Here is a 20,625-nt window from a genome sequence, read left to right as displayed (position 1 = left end):
TGTGTACTGTGCACTCTCGCTGTGTGCGTGAGTGTGTGTGTGTGTGTGTGTGTGTGTGTGTGAGAGAGTGAGTGAATGTATGTGTGTGTGTGTGTGTGAGAGAGAGAGTGAGTGTGTGTATGTATGTGTGTGTGTGTGTGTGTGTGTGTGTGTGAGAGAGAGAGTGAGTGTGTGTATGTGTGTGCGTGTGTGTGTGTGTGTGTGTACTGTACACTTCCCCCATGCTGTTTGCATTGCGCTTGCGATTCCATTGTAAGAGACAGCTTTTACTGCAAAAAACATGCACTGTTGGGATCAGTAAATGTGAGTGTGGGTGTGGGTTTGAGTATGTATGTCTGTGTGTGTGTCTGTGCATTCTTAGTGTAGGGGATGCAAAAGATTAAACCTCAGTCCTATACCTGCAAATTTTGATACCTCTACCCATGTACCATAGAGAGCAAGAGTCCAGCAAAAGGGTAATGAGAGAGAGAGTAGGATAAAAAAAGTGTAACATGGCTGTAGCATTCAGGTCTGTCCTACGTATGAAACTGTCGCCTTGCCGGACTTGCGAGAGGCTAAATTTAGCAACTGCCTGAAACAAAAAGGCATTTTAACAGTGAGGTTAAAGATGGTGGGAGGAAGGGGAGGGGTGTTAGTTCCTACATAGCAATGAACCAGTGTATGTATTGTCTGACGTGAATGCTCCTTCTATACAGACTGGTGTAACTATGCACCCCCTCCCCGTGGAAACAAGGCGTTATGTCATTCATTCATTGGCTATTCAGAGAAATCAAAGGCCTGTTTGCACACAGCCTCCACACAAGCCAATAATTACAGTTCTCTTGGAGGAAATATCAATGAATAACTATTGTACTTTAAGCCATCGCTATCTGACTAAATTAATCACATAGCAGTGCACACAAAACAATTATGTTTGCAGACTTTCAGAAGAGCTTGAAGGAATCAGATTTGGAGTCGATCCGCTTGTGTGACCTGCAGTAAGTAAAATGGAGCAGGGAGAAGAAGGCTGACTACACGGGACGGCTCCCTCGGTTTTTTAAACGACAGAAGCGCCGTGCACCGCGGTGCCAGGTGGAACGGGGCCTGAAGCAGGCCTCCATATTAGGAGAGGTGCGAGCGGAGCAAACGCTTGGCCGAGGCTGAGAAATTACTCAAACCCTCCAAGCTAGCGGGCCCTCAGCGCTCCGCAGGCCGGCCGGCCCCCAGAGCGCATGCCTCCATACCCCTCCTCTCACAATGACTCACTGAATATCAAACCTGATGAAACATTTCCGCGCCTGTTGTTTTTCCACAGTAATGATTCATGAGTCTTTCAGACGGCTCAAAAACACCTCTGTGTGAACCGTGTCAGCCCGTCAGCCCCCTGGGCTGTGAGCGGCCCTGTGTGTGTGTGTGTGTGTGTGTGTGTGTGTGTGTGTGTGTGTGTGTGTGTGGGTGTGTGTGTGTGTGTGTGCGTGCGTGCGTGTGTGCCTGTCTGTGTGTGTGCCTGTCTGTGTGTGTGTGTGTGTGTGTATATGCGTGTATGTGTGTGTGTGTGTGTATATATGCGTGTATGCGTGTGTGTGTGTGTGTGTGTCTGTCTGTGTGTGTGTGTGTGTGTGTGTGCGTGCGTGTGTGTGTGCCTGTCTGTGTGTGTGTGTGTGTGTGTCTGTGTGCCTGTCTGTGTGTGTGTGTCTGTGTGCCTGTCTGTGTGTGTGTGTCTGTCTGTGTGTGTGTGCGTGTGTGTGTCTGTGTGCTGGTCTGTGTGTGTGTGTGTGCCTGTCTGTGGGTGGGTGTGTGTGTATATGTGTGTATGTGAGTGTGTGTGTGGGTGTGTGTGTATATGCGTGTATGTGTGTGTGTGTGTGGGTGTGTGTGTATATGCGTGTATGTGTGTGTGTGTGTGTATATATGCGTGTATGCGTGTGTGTGTGTGTGTGTGTCTGTCTGTGTGTGTGTGTGTGTGTGTGTGCGTGCGTGTGTGTGTGCCTGTCTGTGTGTGTGTGTGTGTGTGTCTGTGTGCCTGTCTGTGTGTGTGTGTCTGTGTGCCTGTCTGTGTGTGTGTGTCTGTCTGTGTGTGTGTGCGTGTGTGTGTCTGTGTGCTGGTCTGTGTGTGTGTGTGTGCCTGTCTGTGGGTGGGTGTGTGTGTATATGTGTGTATGTGAGTGTGTGTGTGTGTGCATGCATGTGTGTGTGTGTGCGCCTGTCTGTGTGTGTGTGTGTGTGTGTGTGTGTGCATGCATGTGTGTGCATGTCTTTGTGTGTGTGTGTGTGTGTATGTGTGTGTGTGTGGTGTGTGCACCCATGTGTGCGCCAGTCTGTGTGAGTATGTGTGTATACGTGTGTCCATGTGGCTGTCTGTGTGTGTATATGTGTGTGCGTGTGTATGTGCATGCATGTGCATGCATGTGTGTTGTGTGTGAATAGACCAGCAGTGTGCCGGTGCCGAACATATCAGATGAGACAGGAATGCATCATGGTCAAACCCATTAAAACAACACAAACGCAGATCAGTGATCCAGCTGGGAAAAGGAGTGGGGCCCAGGAATGCACCAGGTGATCAGTTTTGGAACAGGTGAGAAAGCGTTCTCATTTTCCACTGTCCCTCTCATGCATTTTGAGTTCCAGTCCAATTCACTCCACCTTATTTACACATGTCTATCTATCGGAAATGGTGATTGGCCAACACATTTGCGGTTTCCCCTTGGCCAACACATTCATGTATTGCAGATTGTTGTCTGCTTGGATCCAGTGACCTTCAAACATAGGTCACACCAGGGTCAGAGTGTTCATAAAATTGCCATGAACAACTGCTGTAAAAACATGACCAGTGACCATTTATCGATGACAATAACCTCATGGTCAGTGTATACTGTCCAACTGTGCCCACTCACCTGAAATAAAAGCATGATTTAATTTCATAATGTCAGTACTACAGAACACCCTCTGACAGATTTACTGTATGTCGACGGGTAACAGAACTACAGGAGAGCCACTGACTATTTTACACCCCACAGTGCACACTGTACTACAGGAGAGGCAGACTATTTTACAGCCAACAGGGCAAACAGTGCTATAGGAGAGCCAGTGACTATTTAAAAACCCATAGTCCGCGCTGTATTACAGGAGAGCTAGTGACTATTTTACACCCTATAGTCCACACAGTACTACAGGAGAGCTAGTGACTATTTTACACCCTACAGTCCACACAGTACTACAGGAGAGCTAGTGACTATTTTACACCCTATAGTCCACACAGTACTACAGGAGAGCTAGTGACTATTTTACACCCTACAGCACACGGAAGCACAAGGAAGTTACTTCCTTCATATGGCGCATGAGGTGAAATATGGTACAAAAAAACAAAACCAAAAGAAAAAAATAGAAATAAATGCAGGACAATGGAAGTGAACTGTGGGCATAAATCTGGGGATGCAGACACAAACAGAGCCAGCCGGTCTAGTTGGAACTAAATTAGCAGTCTCAAAATAAAAACTTGGAAAAACAGGAAGTATTGATGATTAAAAAAAAATAAACCAAGGGAGACATCTGCCCCCTAGAGCGGAATGCCCCCCCCCCCCCCACCTCACACACACACACACGCGCACACACACACACACACACACACACACATACACACGGACGCACACACACACACATACACACACACATGGACGCACACACACACACATACACACGGACGCACACACAAACACATACACACACACATACACACAGACACACAGAAGCACAGACGCACAGACACACACACACACACACGGACACACAGACACACGCAGACACACACGGACGCACAGACGCACAGACGCACACAGACGCGCACACACACACACACACACACACAGACACACGCACACGTACACATAAACACTCTCTCGCCCTGAAGGAAATGAGGGCTTTAACTGGCATTTGGGCCAAATCTATTTTGGGGAGGGAGGAACATGTCGGACCCTTTCATTTTTCGGCCTTTAGTTTTCGCCGCTTTCAAAAGCCACTTCTGTTCGGTACATTCATCATCGGAGTTCCCATGCACTGGCCTGGCCAACATTCCACACAGACACTATCCCAAAGTGAGGAAAAGCAAGAAACAAAGAGGGTGGTAATAAATCACTTATTACACTGTTTGGGAACAGAAACAGTCTCTCTGCTTATGAGTGGTTCAAGCAAAAGAACCATCATCTTTTCTGGAAGTTAAAATAAAAATAAAATAGTACTTTGTTTGTCACCTCTATAAATACACAGGCTACAAATAGAGAAGCACACCAAGCCGTAATCAAGCGCAAGAAGCACAGAGTGCAAATTCACAATGCGAGGGCTGATTTTAACTTTTACTGCAGACTGCAGTGCCTGGCTCTCATAAACTGGGGAAAGAAGAAGGGAGAAAAAAAAAATAAACAGAAACACCCTTCATAAAAGACTAGTAAACTACATGCTCTCGTGTGTGTGTGTGTGTGTGCACGTATGGGCATGGGTATTTCATCCAACTGCAGTTAAACACCCACTAGGTAGTTTACTCTGACACTGCAAATGAACAGCAGTGCAATCCAAGAGGTCAACCCCAGCATTTTTCCTCGCCCAGTCAGTAGACGACACACACACAAACACACACTCACACACACAATACCAGCTCCAGAGTCATAAATAATGAGGGGGAGGGGGCAGTGAGAACCTGACACCCCTGAGAAAGTCATCCCGAAGCCCAAAGGCTCTGTGCAAACATCTGAAGCTTCACAGCCGGAGGGGGGGGGGGCCGCGGCCATTATTCCGATCGAATGTCTGCCCGCGGCTCCGAGCTGCAGGTGACTCTTTGACCATCAACAATATCGTAACCCGAGAGCTCAAGCCCCCGTCTTTGTTCCTGCGGGCCGCCAAAGCGCGCTCGATGACAGCGATAAACTGCGCCGGTCGGCTCGCGTCGTCCAGACATCGCTGGACCGCGCCTTTCAGCTCTCCCCATCCAGGCACGCGTCTACGGAACGCACGTCTTCTGCTCAATGTCGCAAGGCCACAGCGGCCTGATGGTTGTTATTATTACCATTCATTTTCTTTGTAGATGCCCCTGTCCTGGACCCCTTACATAGCTTGCATATTTCACATATTATTTGTGTTTACAGCTGGATATTAGAACAAGTCAGGACAAAGACCCTTGCCCGAGGGTGCACCCGAGATGTTCGGCCTGGACTCATGCCTGCAACCCCCCAAGCCAGAAGCCAACGATTCGCTGTGCCACACAGGGTGCATTTACCTCCCACCTGCCCCCGATTATGGCCATACTCTGATTATTAAAATAGTCATGTAAACGTTTTTATCCAATCTTTTGTTGGTGTAAGGTCATTCAAAATCCGAATAAGACACCTGGACCTTCGCAAATCTTTCCATTTTTTGGTTAATGCAGATGTCCTACACCAATTTCTTTCAACGTTTGAATCTGAACATGTCACACAGAAGTACACGATCCCAGATGAAAGCAAGCATGGCCGCCCTTTCCGTTGAGCATTATGGAGAGAATAATGTAAACACAGCTACTGGGAGCAATTGCATTACTTGTGTCCATGTGTATGCAATAATGTAAATACTGGCATACACTAATTGCTCCCAATAATCAGGGTATTGGTGTACATGTAAACATAGCCACTGTCGCCTGTAAACACAGGCGAGGTTACAATTTCAAAACATTTTCCTTTGGAAAGGGGTATTCAGCTTTCTGAAGATTAGTTCAAACGTATTAAAATGTATAAATTGGTGTCATTTTAACTTGTTAAAGCCCCTCTCCCCCTTTGTGATGCTGACTAAGTAGGCTATAAAGGACTGGCGGGCTCATGCACAACAGAACGGCTGGGCTCTGGCTTGCATCGAGTGGCCGGGTGCTAATGCGCTAACAAGCTAAAGTATTCAGTCGGGTGTCACCCACTTCTCCCCGTGCCCACCGCTCCTACTGAATCGACCCCCGGCCCTCAGACTCGTCAGTGGCGGAGGACAGCTGATAAGAGGGGTCCTGACACAACCCAGAAGTCGGGATAATGAGGCTTCAGTGTCTGCTGTTTCTGGTGTTAAAAATGTAAGGTATTGAAGCTGGAATGTACGGACAGCCCATCCCCCAACAAAAAACACCGGGGGTCCCATCCATCCCCACCAAACTGACTGAAGGAACAGGCCCCCAGCACGTCCTGACTTTCAGAGAGGTTGAGTGTTGACAGTCTGCAAAGGAACGCAAACATTCGTAACCAACGTCTTTTCAATCCACCGAGTGAGAAGGAAATGCAGACATTCCTCATGTGAGAGTCGTAGATGAGCTGTGCTATTTCCACCAAAAAACAAAAAACCCAGTGAGACATAGACGATGAACTAAGTCGCGAGATGAGAGAGTAGGAGAAGTATTTTTGTCAGCAGTGCACTTAGTACTTTTGCATGGAGGCTTATGTGCCCTCATTATCTTCATGGTAAACAAACTTAAGGAACACATAATACAAAATCAGATTTCAACACTTTCATTTCTGCAAAAAAGTGCCTCAACACAATGCGTAAATCTTAACCATTTTAAGGGGGCAGTTAGAAAACAGCTGGCACCACATGCACCGGGAGAACATTAACAAATAATTAAACTGGAGGATGGCTGAAAGCATAACCGTGCCTTGTTGGTCCCACGGCAACACAAGGCCTTTGAATCTGCTAAGACCGAGCAAGAGGCAGCGCGGAGACAAGAGTTTGTAAGGATTTGAGTGGGAACAGGGATAAAGGGGAAGTGATGCATCACCACATTTTTTTTCATAGAAACCAGATATGAGCTCTCTACCAATCCCAGAGTACGTTGGTAACAACAAATGCAGCAATGCCAGTGGTGATTGGTGGCTACCTTCTGTTCATAGATACCACAAGGGATCCTAGAATTACAGCCAGAAAGTATCCCCCAATCACTGTCGGTATTGTTCCATTTCTTATTAGTAATATACTCTCTGATTGGCGAAGAGCCGAACTCTGGTTTCTCAGTGTAAAGTGATGACACATCATTAATGTCCCCATTTATGTATCCCAAAGAAAGGGACACATCTGCTTAACGGCCACGGTGAACAAACGGCAAAAGTAGAAGTGGTCAGGCGAGTGACCGAGCCGTACCACTGCCTGGGGGGGTGCAGCCAAGCAGAGGGAGGCTTTAAGAGGAAGAGCGCTGTGAGGAAGCCAAGTATTTTTAACAAGCGACGCTAGAGTGCATGATTTAAGAGCAATTGTCATGGAAATGGCAGGAGACTCTGTGCTGGCCGGACAAAATGCAAACCGGGCTGCGGCGAGCAACAGGAAGAGCCTCTTTATTCACGGCCAACAAACGCCCGCCGGTCCCGCTCCCCGACCTGTGTATCCTGCTCAGAAAACGCTCAGGACTCCAGGGACCTTCTTCTGTAAACAGGTCTCGCTCCAACCCCGTTACCCGTCTGTCTCCATCAGCCATTCACGCCACCGATACTGTACGCTTTCGCCCCCCCCTATAACCCCGCAGACACCGCAAGGCGGTTATATCGATAACGCAAATAATAATTAAGCCTTGCCGGCGTGTTCCACCAAACCAAATACATGCTGCTCTCGCTCTTCGCTGTGTTTTTGTAATGCGATACAGCTCCGGTCCTGGCACAGAGGGCCCTTTGAGAAACATCAGACTAGCCCCGGGGCTGTTCGAGAATCACGCCAAAAACAGACACAATGAAGTTCGGAGGCGCACCTGTCAGCGCGGCTGTTCTGAGGCACAGTTATGCAAACACACAGGTATTTCCACCGGCTTCTTCCTGCTGTTCTGCAGCCGGGCTAATAATAGCCATCTCCGTCACCTTTTCAAACACTGATTTCATTCCAAACATCTCTCTGGAGATTGTGCAAGATGGATCGCACGCCCTTTCAAGTACAGTAAGGTCAAAGCTATGAAACTGTAGCTGTGGTACCCATTTAAAAAAGTTTTTATGTGATACTTCTGCACACCATCCTCAGAAAACAAAGGGTTGTGTTTTAACGCAGCCATTTAAAAATAATATTTAATCAAGCATATAATCATTGCCAAGGAGTCTAAGGGTACAGCAAGGGTTGGCTTATCACTCTGAACAACCTTAACACTCCTAGCGTTATGCTTTGGAGAGCGAAGCCTATTCATTGGTTCATACTTGTGACGAAAAAGGAAAAAAATGGTAATTCCACCACCGTATATGGGGTTTATATGTCCATGTTATTCTGTTTTTGAATGCTAATATGACAATTTAATATCATAAGGCACTGCCTTTCCCTTCATCCTCCAGCTAATCATTAGGCACATCACCCACAGTGGCTCAGCAACCAATCAGATGCCACCTGCATACCTGACATGAATCACTAGCCTCACAGTGCACAGAACACAGCCTGCCCTGTGAGAGTGTGTGTGTGCGTGTGTGTGCGTGTGTGTGTGTGTGTGTGCGTGAGACAGAAACTGTGTATGTCTGCCAAAGACTGTGTGCCTGGTGCATCTGTTGTGTCTGTGTGTGTCAGGTGTACAGGTGTGTCTGTGTGCGTCAGGTGTACAGGTGTGTCTGTGTGTGTCAGGTGTACGTATGTGTCTGTGTGTGTCAGGTGTACAGGTGTGTCTGTGTGTGTCAGGTGTACGTGTGTGTCTGTGTGTCTCAGGTGTACGTATGTGTCTGTGTGTGTCAGGTGTACGTGTGTCTGTGTGTGTGTGTTTACACAGAGAGGATCAGGGTGAAACAGTACCAGACTTAGTCAGGCTGATGTTTTATGCATGCTGAAGAGGGTGAAATTTCCACTCTGCTTTACCTCCAAGTTTCCAAAGCCGATCGGATTTCTCCCTGTGTGGTCACCGGCCTCAGGAGGCGGGCCGTGATAGTAACCCACACTGAACACTGTCCTACACCCAAGCCATCACTCATTACAGCAGCCTGTACAGCAACGCTCATCACTGACCTCAGATCAGCCCTGTACAGTAACGCTCATCACTGACCTCAGATCAGCCCTGTACAGCAACGCTCATCATTGACCTCAAATCAGCCCTGTACAGCAACGCTCATCACTGACCTCAGATCAGCACTGTACAGCAACGCTCATCACTGACCTCAGACCAGCCCTCTGCAGCAGAGGTGAATATTTCCCTCCTCACTAACCGCTTTCTACACCAGTAGTAGAGCGCAGGGTCTGCAGGGTCATTTGTGTGACACAGAGACAGTCCGTCCACCAGAGCAGGGCTGAGCGAGGATAAGAGGAACGGACATAGAGGCCAACTCATGCTGGAGCTCCAGAAGCAAGGTGCCTCCAGCTGAAAAACTGAGCTACTCTACGCTCAGTTACTCTCGCCCACTTCAGCTCTAAACCCAGCTCAGCAAACCCCTACTATCACCCTACACACAGAGCACTTCATCTCTCCTCACACCCTACACACAAAGCACCCCATCTCTACTCACACTGTAAACACAGGGCACTACCTCTTGACTGACAGTGACTTGTACACACTTCTGTGGGTTGTTTTCTACTTTGTTACTCGCTATGAACTGCAGATATAAAGGCTGGAACACTCTGGAGGGCTGGTAGGCAGTTGAGGTTTTAATCAAAAGGGCAGAAAGCCTAAGCCATTTTAATTAGCCAGAACCGTCTCCCCTCCGCATTGGTTACGCTAGTACTCTCTATTGTTTGGTTTCCTGCTCGGGCCAAGGAGTGCTTGTGATTACAGCTTATACCGTCAAGAGATCAAAAATATCACCGTAAAAATAGAAAAGACAGAAACTGCTTCAGTCGCTGTCTCAGACTTTCTCACTCTCATTCTCTATAATTAGGCTAAGCGTTGCTCTACATCGCTTAACTCTGGTCGGCGATAACATCCTCTTTCTTCCTTTCTCATTCTTTTTCTATTTCTTTACCGTCTGAGGCCGGGCTGCCTCGGCTGTCGCCCGGGCTACAGTGGCTCCTTGCCCACGGCCTCCGCAGCCATCCCATAAACATGCAGGAAGGGGGCCCTGTCACCATAGCAACCTCACTAGACAGAAGGAAGCAGTCTATAAAAAACACAAACCTCAACACCAAAAAGACACTTCCTGTTGGCAGAGTTGTCTCAGGCTCCTTTTAGAGACTAGCACAGGAGAACACTAATGTGATATCACTCTCACACACTCTTTCTCTCACTCTTGCTCACTCATAGACAGACAGACACACACACACACTCTCACTCTTGCTCACTCATACACACACACTCTTTCTCTCACTCACTCATACACAGAAACACACACACGCTTTCTCTCACTCTTGCTCACTCACACACACACAGAGACACACATACATACACTGTTTCTCTCAGTCTTGCTCACTCATGCTCACACACACACACACACACACACACACACACAGATAATTAGCCAATGTTTAAGTTGTAACAGAAATAAATTCACTGAGAACAGACAGATTTGTCCTTTCCAAGAAGTACCCATTCCTCACCAATCCACTTGACTTGAGACCAGAACAGCCACAAGCACTTATGCACTTCAGTTTTTAAGTCTGTCTGGATTACAGCACCTGTGGAATGTCTCCGGTTATGTAAGGCCTACTTTACCAGCAGGACATCAAAAGACATTCAAACACAGCTTTTCATAAAGTATACCTTATGGATCTGTTGTGTGAATTACGGTTTGTTATTGCTCCGTTTCCTCACAAAGCTTTTAGGCTGCAGAACAGGCTGGGGGCAGGGGGCAGGGGGCAGGGGGCAGGGGGCAAGGGGCAAGGGGCCGGGGGCCTCAGAGGATATAGAGTTGAGCTTGTTATGATAAACAAAGCAGCATGCTTGGTATTCTGCACATAACTGTACCTAGTAATCGAGGAATGCATACTTTATAAGATGACTCCAACTGAAAAACCCAGATCGGGTGTCTGTGATGAATGAAAGTTTTAAACACAGGTGATCATTGGCTGACGCGATAGGCCCACAGGAGGCCAATCAAACGGCCACGCAGGAATGGGAAAGGTGGCATTCCAGTCAATCTTTAAATCTTTTGGGGTTCATTCCAGGCCTCGCCCAGGCGACGATACTGTAGAAAGGAGTGCTTCAGCTTCCATGATGTTGTTTTTGAATGTGGACAATCGCGTTTGTGTCCCTGCAGCTGTGCAACATGGCGCGGCTGCTGTTTTTGACGTTGCTAAATCAACCTTGTGCAAGACAGGATCTCCAATTATAGCCTTGGAGAGCACGTTCCTGCTTCCCCGCTATCTCTCATCCTCTTTCTCTCTCTCTCTCTTCCTCACCCTTTCGACTGGGGTTACCCATAGCAGGCGAATCTGTATCTAAGATTCAAATCTTCACTTTGAAACTGTCAGCACAGCCACAAATGCATTCTGCAGTGACGGGGGTGCTATTGACCATTTTTAACTGTGTGCAGACTGTGTTATAAGTATCAGTTAACCATATGAATATGTGTGTGTGCGTGTGTGTGTGTGTGTGTGTGTGTGTGTGTGTGTGCGTCTGTGTACACAGCTTGTTCCAGTCACACAGCAAGCATAAACACTCCACCCTCTCCTTCCTTTTGAAGTCTTAACACCCCCAGCTATTTAAGGATATTTATAGCTCTGAGAGAACAAACACAGAAAAAACACAACACAAGCAGTGATTACCTGAAGCTGCACTACACCAAGGTGTTCCTCTGCTGCCCAACAGGGCTTTGCCTGGTACTTACACAGGCATGAACGCAGAAATGACTTCTGAAAATAAATTCCCACATACAGCAAGCCCCACCCAAAAATCAAGTTGCCCTTTCAACAGACCCCTGCATGCACGCATCCCATCATGCACCTGCTTCCCCTCCCTCTCGCCATGGCTCACAGCAGAGTGAGAAGAGGGCGTGTCTGCAGAGCCACAGAAGTACAAATCCACAAACACTGGCACATCCAGCACTACTCTCCATTTTACCACATATGGGTTTTCAAAAACCCAAATGTGTCTACAAAACGGAATAACATCACAGCCACTCATAATTACCTTCCCACTCACTGACCAATCATAATGTACAATCACCAGTAATAACCAATCATGGAAGCACACTCACTGCATGAAACAACTGTGTTCAGAATGTCTCTTACAGATGAACAGCAACCAATGATCAGTTCTGAGATTAATCAGTGTAAGCCACACAACCCCAACAGGTAGGCCACAGGTCAACTGGCACTCGACCCCAGGGGCACAGGTCAGTCCCCCAGTACTAATTCAAAGGGCAAAGACCATCACGCTGAATGTGCTGAAAAGAAAATGTAATGGTTAAGGTGACTTTGATAAAAAGTCCAAGCACAACCATTGTCCCCTTGAGTCCTAGCGGTACTTAGCAATTACTCCAGTAGATTTACATAAGTTAATATAGCTGAAACACACCAACGTGTTTTGTTTTGTTTTTTTAAACAAACAAAGCCCTTTTTCTGACACGGTAAAGGAAAAAAAACGAAAAACTCTTGATAGTACCGTGTGAACATTTGAATTCTGAAATGGTTAAATGCTATTTGCCACTTACCCCCAAAAACTGCAACCAAAAAACCCTCAAAAATCCAGATAATGACACCTTACCAATCCCTCAATCTCCCTGTCTCAGGACTCTTTAAATTTTAACAGCTGTTCTAGGAAAAATGAGGGGGGGGGAAAGAGTTCACATCATGAATATGCAGACTCACGTGCCTTCAGCTTCAACACAACAACAGGGGATGGAGCTGTGAAAAGTCCCCAAACCACAAACCCACTGTACGGGTATGTGCACTCATGGGAAAACTAGGTGCTTTAATCCTAACAAAAAATAAGGAGTGGCTAGGCTGTCCCCCATGGTCGGAAACTTTGCCTTGTTGCCTGACATAGAGTGGTTTCGGGTTTCCTTAATTAGTGGAAAATGAATTATGATCATTTGGAACTCCGTGAGCACATCACAAAACATGCAATATATACACCTCATGAATGTTATTAAGATAAATATTAGTTTTCTATTGTGCTGGTAATTCTCAAGATCTTCACTCCTAAGGGCCAGAAAGTTTAAGATACAGCTAAGGAGTAGCCTAGCCTAATTCCCTGCTTGTGCCTGTAGTTACCAAACTGATGTTAGCCAAGTTACCTGGGGGCCAAGTAGAAAGTGGAAGCTACGCTTGTCTGCCTGCATTGCCAAACATTATTTATTCAAGATAGAATTCATGGATGATGAGTTAGATAGAAACTGAGAAGAAGAGGGAACATCAGTCCACATACTGATATCCTGTTTGAGGAGAACGAGCTACATTTACACATGAGGATGTAATGTCTATAAGTAGATTGTGAAAGTGATAGAAACACCACTCTATCATTCTGTAACGGAAAGTTGAATTGAACAAGAATGAACCATTTTCAGCTTTAAAGGCTGCACTATTACAGATCATAATAAAAGTAAACAAAAAGAAAATGTCCACTGCATTAAAAAAAAACACATCCTATCAGATCAGAACATCCAAGCAGTACTGGAGGAACCAGATTTTATAATCTGATTTAACACCTGTCTGAGAGTTAGATAGCTACTTGTTACCAAAATGAATGGCAACCTCATGAGCCTACAGAATAATACTGTAGCTAACCAAACTTGGCATTTTAATAACCATCTAAAATGTAGTTGTGTATATGGTGACTACCTTATATCACAAGGTTAACTTCATACCTCACATTGCTCACATTCACTCCAAATAGGTCATAACAAAGCAGGTGTTCACACCCGTTCTATAAATTGTCAAGTTAATCTTTCAAGGTAGGTATGACAAATTTCATGCTAGTTTACGTCCTCATATTTAGAGTGACTGTAAGGTTACATCCTTAAATGGATTCAGACTACATTGGATGGAGTTATTACGGCATGTATTAAATGGTAAATGGTTGGCATTCATACAGCGCCTTTATCCAAAGTGCTGTACAACTGACGCTTCTCATTAACCCATTCATACACACACTAACACACCGACAGTGATTGGCTGCCATGCAAGGCACCGACCAGCTCGTCAGGAGCATTTAGGGGTTAGGGGACTTGCTCAGGGACACTTCGGGAAGCACAGCCCGGGCGGGGGATCGAACCGGCAACCCTCCAACTGCCAGACAACTGCTCTTACTGCCTGAGCCATGTCGGCCCTATTAAGTATTAAGCATCGGCAAACTTAGACAAAGCAAATGCATTGCCATATCGACTTATATCAGTCTAAACATTTCCATCTATTCCTATGTGGGGACTCTGAGATATTGGCTAATATGATGTCAAGAATTCCCTGACCTAACGGCCAATAAATGCTTTTGTCTCATTGCATTGATTGACACAAAAACAAAAACTGCACTTCTGTGGCTTTGAAACAATTTTCACATGCCTATGGAAGGTCAATGGGTGATGTTACAGTCCACATTTTATTTACAGTCTATGCCTGCATCAGGCCACATGTAGTGATGCAGATATATGAAGCCATGGTCTCAGGCTGCATGTACTAGTTCAAACTGAAAATACAATTCATTTAGAAAAACATAAATGAGGTAATATACACTTAAACAGCTTTGTGAAGCGTAACACTGCTGTACTTGACTGAAGTTGGATTTTTTTGGCTTAAGACCACAGACTGAATGCCCTTTTTCCAGAAACAAAAACTGGCAGGTCATCAAACAACTTCTCTAGAACTGAAAGAAACCGGTGAAAAAAATGGCACGGTGGTATATTTAGAAAGAATGGAGAACACACTAGACAGTTCTTCCTTTGAGACTTTTTGTGTATGGTTTCTTCTAAATTTGATGGTTGTTACGTTTCTCCTCATTGATTTGATAATTGTATGTATTTTACAGATTATTATTAGACTTTCATTATGCATCCCCATTTAGCCACTTTGATTATGACACAATATCAGTGTTCGTGTCAGTGTTCATGGACGAGATCAATTATCCCGGTATTCGACACAAACGGATTACTCAAGATATTTTTTGAAAAAGCTTGCAAATAAACCAATTTGGTCAGTTTTATTCTGATTTAATTTTAATTATTACTACCAATATTGTTATTGTTAAATGTCCTGTGGCTTGAAAGAAAGAAAGACTTTCATGCACACTTTTTGGAAAATGAGATTCAGTTATCACAGGAGGTATAAAAAGTGTTGTACTATGTACTACTACTATGTACTATAAGAGCCTGTACTAGTGATACTGTGTCACCCAGGTGTTTTTCTCTGAAAAGCCTTCCCCCAGTGAGCCTTTCTAGCCATTGGCGGTTGGTCACGTCAGACAGACTGAGTGCACTGTGGGAAAGGATGGCCAATTCCTAGCTGGAGAGAGTGTGGTTCCTCATTCTTGGAAAGAGGGCATTCCTTGCTTGTTGGGTCTGGGGAGAAGCCACAGATCACATGACCGCCAGGCCACTGCCTGGCTTGGAGCCCAGCTACAGCACAATGCAGGCTGTGGAAACACTCCTCCACACTCGCCTTACCTGCCTGGCAACGGCCAATCTGCAGCATGATGGGGCTGCATGGCTGTCCGTTTGAGAGAGCGCGGCTAAGCGCTACTGTAGCAGCCTGGGGGGCCTTGCTTTCAAGAGCTCTCCTTCCCTTCGAGAACTCCCCAGAGCAGTGGTCACCAACCCTGGTCCTGGAGAGCCGCACGGTCTGCCGGATTACTTATTATTTAGAGCAGTTGATTACACAGTTAACTCACCTCACCAGGGAGCTGATTTTAAGGTGAAAACAAAAACCAGCAGACCCAGTAGCTCTCCAGGGCCAGGGTTGGAGTCCAGGAGTGTTCTAGAACACACAGCATGGAGCATGCAGCCCATGGGGCTGGCGATCCCGACTTTGGGGGCGGGATGGGAGAGGGATGGAGGCGGGATGGGGGCGGGATGGGAGCCAAGCCGCTGCTGGGTAACTTTTCACAGTCAGGAACAGCCATGCATGAAGCAGTTTATTTACTCTAGTTTACCAATCTCTACAGTGTTGTTCATTTATCCCGTCTCCGTTAGTGCAGCCAAACAGAGCTGAGCTCGGCCCGGTCTCCCCTGCTGCTGTGCGTGTGCACTATGGTAACTTTGCCCAGATCTGTGGTGTGAAACCGCTCAGGATGGTTAAGTGCTTTGGTAGCTGGGATTGTTCTGGACGTACAGGCATTACAGTGTGTAATGTTGTGAGTCCCGCAAAGCTCCGGTAACGTACGCCTGCACGGTTTTACAGTTCACAGAAGGCATCAGCAGGCAGTGAGCAGTCAGCTGACTTGTGTTTCTACAAGGAACAGGAAACGTGATCTTCTCTGCTCCATGGAGCAAAACAATCTCTCTATTGTTACATGCTTATTTCTCTTGTTCTGGTGAAATTGGGGATTTTTTATATATTTTGCTTCCCTTGCCTTTTCTTGGCCCTGACTTTCACAGAACCGGTCTCCTGGCTTATCCCAAACTAGGACCGGTGCTGCCCTAGAACTTCCCAGAACCAACTACATAACTAACTGGGGTCTGTTCCTATTCATACAAGTTAAAAATATACTGAAACTACCCTATATAAGGCAATGATCCCTTTTGAAGAGTAGGTTTTTTTTTTTTAATGTTTTTTTCAAAACATATTATTCAGTATAGAGTATTCTACAACTCCTGCTTTGAATTACCAGCATTCTTTGTTACATCAGCAATTGAATGTTCAGTTAACAACATTCTAATCACATTAGAATTACAATTAGTGACCTGACACCTTAAAGGGTTAAACCTGCTTATTCGCTACAGGCACATCAAAGCTTTCAAGCATATCAAAAGCAGCTCTGGTAAAACAAATAAAGGAACAGCTTTTACCAGTATGTGTCTTTGTCACATTGCATTACTGTTACACTGGCAGGGTACAGCATGACCTACAATGCCCACATGACATCACAGCCATCCCTATCAAAAAGAAAGGCTAGTTTTCTTTTTTGTTTCTAATCTGTATTTTACTTATTTAATTTTTGGTCAACCAATTTCAGCACCACAGAACCCTGCTCTACCAACCAAATTCTGACTTCAGACCATGGCCCAGTTTCACAAAGCAGGTTTACGGAGTTAGCTGGATAACTGCATCGTTTAAATCCCGCAACCCTCCCAAATCTGGAGCTGATCCTGCTTTGTGAAATCCCCCTGATGACTGATGGGAAACAAAGTCCACGGCAAGCCTCTGGACCTGAACTTTTAAAGACGTCTCAGAGCAATGATGCACAGAACCTGGACCAGTGTGGCAAAACTGCATTCTGCTAGAATGGGCAAAAACCCAGCAATCCAGTGATGTGATCTACGACAGGAGGAAACTCAGCCTCAACCACTGAGACCTCATCTTTCACACAAAAATGTGAATGCCACAGAAGACTCTGACCCCCGTGAGGCTGGTCTGGATTAATACGCTCGTTTAGCACACCACAGATAAGCGCTAATTAGGCTCTGCGCGAGGCACTGAGGAAGAGCACACCACACAAAGACCGGCTGTGTCTGATCCCGGCCATGAAACATGTGAAACCCTACACTCCCCGGCCCTAGCGATGACCTCACTGTGTTTTTCCAGAGAGTGGAGGCTTTCCAGAGGAACATGAGCGTAATTCAAGGGGCTGTGTGTTGGGAGGACGGGGATGGGGGGGATGGGGGGGGGGGGGTTTGATGTGACCTACGGGCTAAGGGTCAAATTGCCTCATATTTACGTTTTCTGAGTAAACGTGCACAAGGAGCTGCCAAAACGCAGGCTGGCGTAACACGCCGAGGCAGTGACAATCGGCCAAAACCTTTACTGCAGTTTGATACAAATTGACAAAAATGTTATCTCGGTTATACAGACCAAAACTTGCAGTCTAGTTCTATAGCAATATACACTACAGCTCAAACTAATATGGCATCAACTTCCAAGCTTGGGAGGCACATTAGTTATTTTTGAGTCCCCAACATATCCAAACAGCAACTTGCCAAGACTTCTTCATAGGAAACCATAAGTGGTGGCATTAGGTCTTCAGCAAATGAGAATGAGGATGAACAGAATCACCTGGCCAGAACGCCCACCCGCCCGCCCGCCTTCTGGCCCAAACTCCTGGTGCCATGCAGCCCTGCATTCCTGCACTCCTCTCTCCCAGCACAAAAACTGCACCTGATACTTTGCTTTCAAGCGGATACCATTTTGCAAGGACTGTAACGATTGCATCTTTTTATAAAACCTGCCATATCCTGGAAATATGTTCAAATTTAGTATATTGGGTGCATTAGTTTAAATTAGTTTTGTTGTTATTATTGATGTTATTGTTATTATGATAATGATGGTTATTATAATTAGGGTTGCTATTATCGGTATTTCATAATGGCAAAACATTGCTGGGGACCTTGGTTTTACATCATATTGTTAACATTGACAGTAAGTCGGTAAAAAGATCAGGGCCGTTTTACAAGCAGAGCTACCGCATAACTTGTGTGTCAAGTGTGTCTAACATGAGAGCCTCGACAATGATGTCATGAGCACCAGCTGACATTCTACACCCTCAACCGCAACAATAGCTCAGTTAAAAGGTGACAGCTAATTTTGCCATTGTGCGCCGCTAATCAAATCCGTTGTATCATCTGCTTAGCCATCCCACAACCTCTGCACCAAAATTATATCGGCTTTCAATTAATGTGAGAGCGAAAATGATCGTTTCCTCAACGATGCTATATTTGCGCGCAATAAAATGTATTCGCTTCTCTGTCAGCTTTAAAGCATGGCAATGTAACACAGCAAAATGCATATACAGAAACGAGGGGGTAATTAAGGAAGTCTTAAAAAAGAAACGAGACAAAAAAATTGCACAGCGCGTACAAATAGTTTTATTTATTATTACATCTAATGCACACTTCTCTCTCTTTAGTGGATTATTTTAATTACTTTAGTTAATTGCAGTTTCTCAAATATATGCGTATGCCCCACAATTACGCGCATATCTGTAGGCTGCACCCGGGCAAGTTTGAAGAATGTTTGCGCCTGTGGTGAACAGTCCAGTTGGATTCAAACAATAAAAGGCAATACCATACCACAAAGTGGCGGATTATCCCGCACTGCCATCGTAAATAGCAAGTCTATATTGTGGAAATAAACAGCCCGCAGGCAGAACAGGAGTCAATACGAGGGTGACAATATCAGATTGACCAGATAATAGGTTAGGCTACACCAAACTGCGCTTCTCCCCACTAATGTCATGCTTGATTGTCATAATTATTTACACATTTACAAATAACTGCCATAAGAGATTAAGTTTATTGCGCTGTTGTGGAAGATGATATTGGGGAACAATACTGTACCTGTCGCTCCCGCTAAATGAGTCTCCTGTCTGTCAGTCTCTAAGGTCTGTCCCGACGCCGTAATTCCATCTGTGGGTAGGACGAGAGTTCATTATGAAATGCTTCGCCTTTTTCGCATTTTTGTAACAGCACATCAACAATGAAATTACTTCTGTCTCACCATGCCGATATTCCCATTTAACGGCCGACAGAACGCATATCGGCACGGAAGATAACTTTTTCTGACAGTCAAAGAATTGCTTGTTAAAAGAGTGCATTCGATGAACAAATTTTAGCTGGAAACACAGCCGCAGATGTGAGCAAAAATAGCCTACGGATTTAGAAAGACTACTGACACAGTGAGTACCTAACACACTTAACAAATAGCCTACGATTTTAGAAAGACTACTGACACAGTAAGTACCTGATACACTTAACAAATAGCCTACGGTTTTAGAAAGACTACTGACACAGTGAGTACCTAACACACTTAACAAATAGCCTACGATTTTAGAAAGACTACTGACACAGTGAGTACCTGATACACTTAACAAATAGCCTACGGTTTTAGAAAGACTACTGACACAGTGAGTACCTAATACACTTACACATGAAAATGAAAACCCCATTCACCACGCACGAACCTGTTATTGTATTGACAGCAAATTGCAGTGTTGCTCGCGTACACTTCCTACTGTAGGTCTTATCCCGACGCAGTAGAAACTCTCATTCTGAAGAAACCGGCAACTCGTGCAATCCGCGTCTTTACCAAGAAAACGTCCCGCTTGAAAAACATTAAAAATAGCCTTCTTTGCCTCACACACTGGATTCGTACTCTTAAAAAACTTTAAATTCGTTCTTAATTTGTTTAGCATCTGAGATCACTGTGCCATCTGTTTTGAGAGAGCTTCCTTTACAACCTGCATGCACAGCGAAAAGAGTCGCGACGAAGGCATGCTATATAAAACAAAAGAAACAAAAATCCAAAAACGTGTTTCTTATTAACAATTTCTAAATAAAAACAACTTCCGCGTATGTTTGCGGCTGTCGTATCTTTTGTGAATGAGTCAACAGGTTGTTAGAATTATTTCCCCTTTCTTCTCAGAATTATTTTAGCAGGAGCTCCCGATTTATCTCTTGTTTCTTTAGTCCAGTCTCACTCTACAAAATAACTCCCGGTCAAAACTTTCAGGCCAGAACTCCAGCAGAGACAAGTGAAATTCGTCAACAGTTCAAATGTATGCCGAGAGGAAGAGGGGTGCTAGCAAGTTGAATAGTCCGGCCCAGTAGGAAGACTAAAATAGCAAACTAGGCGGGTGCCACCAAAAATAGCTTTGACATCACACGACTTCTTTCTCGTATTGTCCCCAGCTGA

The 20,625-nt window shown here is 45.4% G+C and overlaps 1 protein-coding gene across 7 annotated transcripts in view; it reads right to left on the bottom strand.

The window, feature by feature from the left end:
• The window catches only part of hdac7a (histone deacetylase 7a), a 73,318-nt gene that overhangs the window by 30,705 nt on the left and 21,988 nt on the right, over positions 1-20,625 (bottom strand). For 5 of the 7 annotated variants that reach the window (XM_061257871.1, XM_061257875.1, XM_061257874.1 and 2 more), the window contains exon 2: positions 19,272-19,340. In XM_061257871.1, coding sequence (XP_061113855.1) covers positions 19,272-19,340 — 69 coding nt within the window. Of the gene's footprint in view, positions 1-19,271; positions 19,341-19,894; positions 20,528-20,625 lie in introns of those variants that run through there. The other 2 variants (XM_061257877.1, XM_061257878.1) reach the window with 1 other exon arrangement.

The sequence above is a fragment of the Conger conger genome, chromosome 10 (assembly GCF_963514075.1).
Source record: "Conger conger chromosome 10, fConCon1.1, whole genome shotgun sequence".
Lineage (NCBI taxonomy): Eukaryota > Metazoa > Chordata > Actinopteri > Anguilliformes > Congridae > Conger > Conger conger.
Note: the sequence above shows the minus strand (reverse complement) of the source record. Positions and strands in the feature narration are given on the sequence as shown.